Source organism: Cryptomeria japonica, chromosome 4 (genome assembly GCF_030272615.1).
Source record: "Cryptomeria japonica chromosome 4, Sugi_1.0, whole genome shotgun sequence".
Taxonomy (NCBI): Eukaryota; Viridiplantae; Streptophyta; class Pinopsida; order Cupressales; family Cupressaceae; genus Cryptomeria; species Cryptomeria japonica.
The window spans coordinates 27,510,595-27,518,199 of NC_081408.1; the positions used below are offsets into that span (position 1 = coordinate 27,510,595).

The window sequence follows — 7,605 nt, forward strand, 5'->3', positions numbered from 1 at the left end:
GCGTCTTCGTGGTCTCCCGGTCCACACCATTTGCACAAATATTATGTGGCATCTCCCTTCGAGTAGTCTCGGGTGAAGTGCCCCCACTAGTTGCACGCTTTGCATTGTATCATCGGTCAGCCTTTGCAGTTGTATTGGATCTAGCTCCTTGTGTTGTTATTGTTGTTATGTCCTCCGCATGAGTTATCTCGGTAGCCCCCCGATGTTGCATTGTTGTTCGCCTGGGAGCTTCCATCACCACTTGATGTATTTGGTTGTTTTTGCATAAGCAATACTTGTTGGTTTCATGTTTTCATGTTGTAGGGGAATTCCCTTGTGGGATGTCCCATCAACTAGCATATATCACAATAGGCCTTCTTTGGGCAGGAGCCTTTCGTGTGGCCATCCGTCTTACATTCCGTGCACCAAAGCTCCCCTTTGTCAGTCTTTCTCGGACCTCCCTTCATAACCTTCAGCTCTTTCATCATCCTCAACATGTCCTTCTGCAAGGCTTGCACCTTTTTGCTAGACTCGCCATCGTTGCTGCTTCCCTCGAAAGAGTCATCATCCTCGGATGAGCTATCCTTCTTCTTTTTCTTCTTGGATGTCTTGGTCTCACTCTCGAGATACATCGCTCTATCATATGCATCGTCGTATGAGGTTGGTGGAAAAATTTTCATCTTCTTCCGAAGGGAGCATTTCAGTCCCTCCATGAACCATCTCTTTTTCAAACCATCCACTGGTTGACTCTCCATTTTCCCCAATTGTTCCTTGAGTCGTCGACTATAGGCTCGGACCATCTCGTTCTTATTCTGCTTTGTACCATAGATTTTGGCTACTATTTCATTGTCATCTCGAAGTAGGTGAAACTCCTTCTCGAAGGCTTTCCGCAGTGTGTCCCATGTGGCCACTGCAGTTTTATCAATATCCAAGTACCAGTCGATGGCAACTCCTTGTAATATCGCTAGGAATTACATCATCCATTCATCCTAGTTCATGCCACCATTGGCCGCCCATATGGTTTCACGGGTTCTGCAGTGCCTGATGGTATCCTCCTTCCTATTGCCAATGAATTTTGATAGCTTCTGCCTATTGCCCATTGATAGGGGTTGTGTCCCCAGAGGTGACTGTGTCCATCAAGCACCCGCGCCACTCCCTCTAGCACCAGTGGTGTTTCCTGCTTGAGTAACTGGGGGTACGGTGTTCTATCTATCGTGTCTGTGGCTCCTCCGCACCTACGATTGCACTCAACTCCATTCTCACCTGCATCTGCTGCTAGCTCCCTTCGGTGGTCCTCACTACACGACGTAAGGGATAAGTTCCTGAACTGATCCAAGGTCTCTTCAACCAGATTCTTTCGTAGCCTTGTTTTCTCCAAAAACTCTTCATGGCTTCTCACCCTACGGTGTTCTGGCAACACGTAGAAATTTTCCTCGGCTTCTCCACCCTCTATGACACCTCCTTGGTTCCCTTCGGGCAACCCTTCGGCAGGTCATCCTTCGGCAAGTTGCCTCAACCTCCGTCTACGTTCTACTTGTTGTTCCAAAATCAAGGCCCTATGTGTGGCATCCCACTCCTTAGTTTCTGCTTTCTTATTTCTATCTTTGTTTAATAGATTGGGTATTAATTCCTGTACATCCCCATAAATAGAAACAACACATGAAAATAGAGCACTTCTTTATTAAGTCATCTCATCGGACACAATTTATGTCAATAGTACGACACATTTATTATAGTATAGAATGTTCTTTATTCCTCCTAGAGGTTCAGCGCTCAATTTCCCCTTGGCCTCGTGCCATCACGCTCCGCTTCCCAGCGATGACTATTTTCTTCGTACTATTGGAGGACTTGTTGCCATCGCTCCTCACGGGCAATCTCCTCTAGGCGAGTTTGTTGTGTTTGTGATGCCTGTGCAAGCAACCGGGGGAGGTTGTTCATCAACCGATTCACTGCGGGGCTAACTTCCAGTGCGGTCCACACTACACTTGTTGGGAAGTCAGCCTTTGTGGCCTCCCTTCAGACATAGGTCTCGATGGCCACCTAAAGCAAGATTGACAATTCCCTTGTTGTAGTGTCTTCTCCATTGTAGAGCTTTGTTTGCGCGTCGTCGGCCTCTGGGTTAAGCTCACCAACTGGTAGGCCCATCATGTCCATGCACCATCCACTCCTTCCTTTCCTGAGTTTGCCTAGTCAACGACGCCAAATGTTTGCCACATCTAGGTAAACTATGTGTAATTAGAAGAGTTGACAGCAGCGAAAGATGGGAGTATATGTGTAATTTATGTCTATTCTTTAATTACCGAAGGATGAGAATACACGCAAGCTGTATAATCTTCTTTGGAATCGAAGTCTAGGATTGTGATGGCTACTTTGAATATATCATGCAAAGGACAAGTTTAAATATATGACTACATCAATGGCTAGTTTGAATATGGCGAAACAGACCACCTTCATATTGAATTCAATGGCCAGTTTTTACAACGCATGCAATAAAAACTTTTTACAATATTGCGTTGAACACAATTTTTCTATAAATTGACAACACTTGTTTGTACATCAGACATAAATGCCTTCCTCTGTCAAGTTTAAAGAATAGCTATTAATTGTGGGTGCGGTTATTGATAAGGAAAAAGGAACCAGAAGACATTAATGATATTTGTATAATATTTTTTTAAAGAATAGACATTAGTGATTCATTTGTAGAATATTTTCTTTCTAGGAATTATGCACATCAGACATATATGCCTTCCTCTCTCAAGTTTATAGAATAGACATTCATTGAGATACAAAAGATGCATTTATATTCTAGAAACTAAAAATTTAAGGCTTATAATTATATTTGAGGTGCACAAAATGCCATATTTTACTCATTTATGGAGTGGCTAAAATATTACATAGTTTGAAATAACACATTTTTTTGCTTGAAATGAAGGCTATTGTGACTTAATTTGGGGTTTGATATTTCAGTGCTAAAAGGTAAAAGAAAAACATGAGCAGTATAGTCTTATGTTGTATCCACATGACTTTATAGAACACAAATGGTTGGCAGTTAGCATGGGTGTTAGTTTAGGTTTTCCTACAAATTGTCATAAACACAACACTATCCTAGTTCTAGTAGACAAGCTAACTAAAGTTGTCCATTTTATGGCTAGGAATGTTAATGAGTAAGATATTATTTGAGAATATAAATTGGTCGAAGAAGTGGTAAGGTTATGCGATATTATAGATATGATTACCTATGATTGGGATAAATTATTTACATCATGATTTTAGATCATATGAATGGTCGCCTTTGTAACCAAATTAAATTTTAGTTATGCTTACAATCTAGATAATTATGTATAAATTAAAAGGTCAACTAGGTGTTTGAGGATATGATGTTATAGATCAATCATCAAGGTGGAAATATTATCTCCATTTAGTTGAATTTGTATAAAATTTATCTAGATTTGAAGTTTTATATGACAAAAAATATAAAATACCATTTGGCTAGAATAGTTTGTAAAAATGTACTTCTATTTCACTTGAAGCAATTTAAAAATACCATAAAAAATTAGGGTAATAAGATAAGGATGAAAGAGGCTTCAAAGAGGCAAAAGAACCAAGAAAATTTGAAAAGATTGCCTGAAAGCCACTCACAGGAGGAAATTGAACAAACATGATGATTTCTATCATCTAAAAATTTTTGTCCATATCAAATAAACTTTTAAAAAAATTAATTTTTTTTTTAAATTTTTAAATATATAATTAACTAGCTAGACATTAAACTTATTATTAGATATGTTAAAAAAATAAATAAATAAAAAATATAATTAAAGGTATAATTTTGTTATCTTATATTAAAAATATATTTAACACTTATATTATATTAAAAATTAAGAAAATATAGCATATAATAATAAATTAAAAAACATGATATTACTTATCTATATATTTTTTTTAATTTAAATAACAAGTGTTAGGTACTCCCAATAATTGTAGTAGAAGTAATAAATTTAATAAAATAAGTATATTATAGTAGAAGTAACAAGTATATTGTAGTAGAAGTAATATATATACTAAAATAAGTATTGAATTCCATAATTTATTGAATTAGTCTAATAAGAGTTGAGAACTTCAATTTCACATGCATATCAAATTTGTTGTCATGAAAATTAGTTATATTATAAAAAAAAAAAATTAGTTCAAAAGTATTTGATTCATAGATAATTTTTAATACATTTCAAATCTAAAACTAAACACTTGTTGTAAATATTAATTCATTATTCTAAATTAAATTTATAATAGTTATAATTTAATTGATTTCTCTATAATTTATGTCAAAGTTTTTTTTTATTTCTGTAAAATTCTTAAAAATGAAAAATGAAATAAAAATCATTAAATTTTACATCCATTAATTTAATTTAAATAATATTATGAATTTCACAAATAATAATTTAATATAAGTCTTAAATTAAATAGAAAATAAAACTACTTTAAAATTTAATTTATGGTTTTTAAAAATAATATAAAAAATTATAATAATAAAATAATTGTAATTGATTTTAAAAATTACTAATATATTACAATTAATTTTTAACGTAAAGTTAACAATCTAAAAATAAAAAATACATTATTTTTTCGAAAATCAAGCCTAGTGGGCAAAAAGGGAATAAAAAGTTGTTTAATTTCTATACATTATTGATACAAGGACACCCATCCAAATCTGAAAAGACTCCTAAACAAAGGCAGAAAACTAAGACACTCATTAACATTTTGCATGACCAGACAATAAAAAGGAACGATACGCTGAACCTCTGAAATTTTCAAAAAGGGTAGGACAACCACATCACCTTCATATTGACTTCAATTGCTAGTTTTCACAACACATGCAAAAGACACACAATTCAAACCACGTGGGTACCCGTAAACGTCATCGCGAACGACATTGTGTTGAACACTTTTCAATATCTAAGAATAACCAACGTTTCACGCCTCCTTTAGTCTCTGGAATATCAACGATTTTTCTATAAATTGAAACTTGTTTGTAATAGATGACACATATTTGCCTTCCTCTGTCAAGTTTACAATCAATCAGACAAAAATGGCTTCCTTAGAGTCTTCCATGGAGGCACATCTCCAGCTCTATGAAATATTTCTTACAGCAGCCAAGCCCATGGCCCTTCAAGCAGCTGTCTTGCTTAACATTCCTGACATTATTGGTAGTGAAAACCAGCTCTCCATGGAGGAAATTGCTTCCCATATTTCTGCTTCCACAAACAAACCTGTCCACATAGACTACCTTTCTAGAATCATGAGGCTTCTGGCTTCCATTGGAGTCTTTACTGAAGAGAACACAGTGGATAACAGAGGCATTCCTCAATTAAAATATGGCCCAACTGGCCTCTCTAAATTGCTGGCAAATAATGAGGCGCAACAATCTTGTGCGCCCACTCTATTGTTCTTGAATCAAAATATTATGGCACAAGCTTATCAGTTTCTTCATGATACTGTCATAGATGGCAGCCAAGCATTCACCAAGGCCAATGGCATGAACCTTTTCGAGTACAATAGCAAGAATCCTGAGGCAAATAGAATATTCAATGAGGCCATGACTGCTCAGACAAGTTCTGTAATGGCTTCTGTGTTGAAGGCGTATGGTGGTTTCAAGAGCTTCAAGAGTGTGGTCGATGTTGGAGGAGGAGCAGGTTCTGCGATATCTACAATTGTTAATGAATATCCCCATATTCATGGCATCAATTTCGACCTTCCTCATGTTGTAAGGACTGCTGCTCCCGCAAAAGGTCTGTAACCATCTCCATCTCTAAACCTTATATAGAGAAGAGGTTGCTGATCAAGAGTTTCCAGATTAGATTTTTACAGTTTATTATAATTATTATTTAGTTTTTAAATTCTATGAGGCAATAACGTTTCAGATCACATTCATGATAAAAGAAAAAAATATAATGTAATCAGTTAATAATCTGCATGTCAATTAATTTCTATTTTTAGATTGCTTTCTTTATAATCTAAATGCAGATTTTAGATTGTGCTCTAAGAGAACGTTCATTATTACTCTGTTAAATGTTAAATCAAGTTTATGAGGAGTAAAAATATAGTGTGAGTTTTTCATATAGATTTAAAATTTCAGGAGTACAGCATGTGGAGGGTAATATGTTTGAGAAAATTCCATCAGCAGATGCAGTATTCATGAAGGTACAGTTGTATTTTTTAAATATTATATTTTATTTAAATGGAAATTTACTTTTTTCATGAAGGTACAGTTGTATTTTTTAAATATTATATTTTATTTAAATGGAAATTTACTTTTCAAACAATAAGTTTTTGGAATTCTTTTGTTTACAGAGGATATTGCATGATTGGGATGATGAACATTGTTTGAAAATTTTAAAGAATAGCTATGACGCTACACCAGAAGATGGGAAGGTATTAATTGTGGATGCGGTCATTGATAAAGAAAAAGGAACCAAAAGACAAGTGGGACTAATGTCTGATTTATTAATGATGGCTGGTTGCATTGGTGGAAAGGAGAGAACAGAGGAGGAATTTAAGGACTTGTTTCATAAAGCAGGGTTTAAGAGTTATAGTATCATTGAAATACCTTTCTATCATGCACTTATAGAAGTTTCTAAATAGTAAGTAAGAAGAAGTGCATAACAAGTACATGCTAAATAATAATAAATGGTAATATCCATATAGCAAAGCTCTAAACCATATGTGGTCCATTCCATTGGACAAGACTGGAATATTTTAATATTTTATTTACATAAATTAAGTTATTGTGATCTTTAATCAAGAAATTGTGAAATTTTCATTTTGTGAATTTGATTTATCGGTAGAATATTTTTAGAGCTAGAGTAATATTTCATTAAGCATTTGAGTTGTGTGTTTTAAACACGAAGAATGTGAGTGTGAGTGAGTGAATACATGTTTAAATAAAATAAGATTTATATAAGGATTAGGATTTTGTGTTTTAAATATGATGTGTGTGTTTTAATTATCATATGGATCAATTATTTAATTTCCATTATGTTTTGCGCTAGTTCTGATGAGAGTGTTATAAATGTAGTAATTCTTTAAGAAATAGTATATTCCTACATGAATTTAGTTGATGGTGTTAACATTTCCTGATTCTATTATCATCCTATATATTATAACAAGTTTTGTTTTAAGTTAGAAATAAACTTATTTGAATCATGTATTTTATTTGCATAATTTTTAAAATTGTATCTCTATGATTTTCCTTTTTATAAGAGTGATCTTAATGTAATAAGCCATTAAGAAGTGGTAAATTCTTGCATGGATTTGATTAATGCAATGTCTATATCCTAATTTAATTATAGTTCCTTATTGGAATTGCGTTTGTTTCAAATGATATAGTAATTTTTATTTGTATCATTTATTTTATAAACATGATTTTAGAAACTATATATCTTTACGATTTTCCTTTATGTTTTGGATTAGTTTTGATGAGTGTTCTAAATGTAATAAATCATTAAAAAGTGTTATATTCTTGCATGAGTTTGGCTAATGGTATTATTTTATCCTAATTCTATTATTATTATAATATATTAAATGTTTCGTTAATGAATATGAATCATGTAGATGTGATGTGATTCATTTGTA

General features: G+C 33.6%; 1 protein-coding gene across 1 annotated transcript; it reads left to right on the forward strand.

The window, feature by feature from the left end:
- Window positions 1–5,038: 5,038 nt before the first annotated feature.
- On the forward strand, window positions 5,039–6,804 carry LOC131874724 (caffeic acid 3-O-methyltransferase 1-like). Its single transcript, XM_059218618.1, has 3 exons — window positions 5,039–5,762; window positions 6,110–6,174; window positions 6,325–6,804. The coding sequence occupies exons 1-3, from the start codon at window positions 5,063–5,065 to the stop codon at window positions 6,613–6,615; spliced, it is 1,056 nt and encodes a 351-aa protein (XP_059074601.1). The 5' UTR covers window positions 5,039–5,062; the 3' UTR covers window positions 6,616–6,804.
- The last annotated feature ends 801 nt before the right edge of the window (window positions 6,805–7,605 follow it).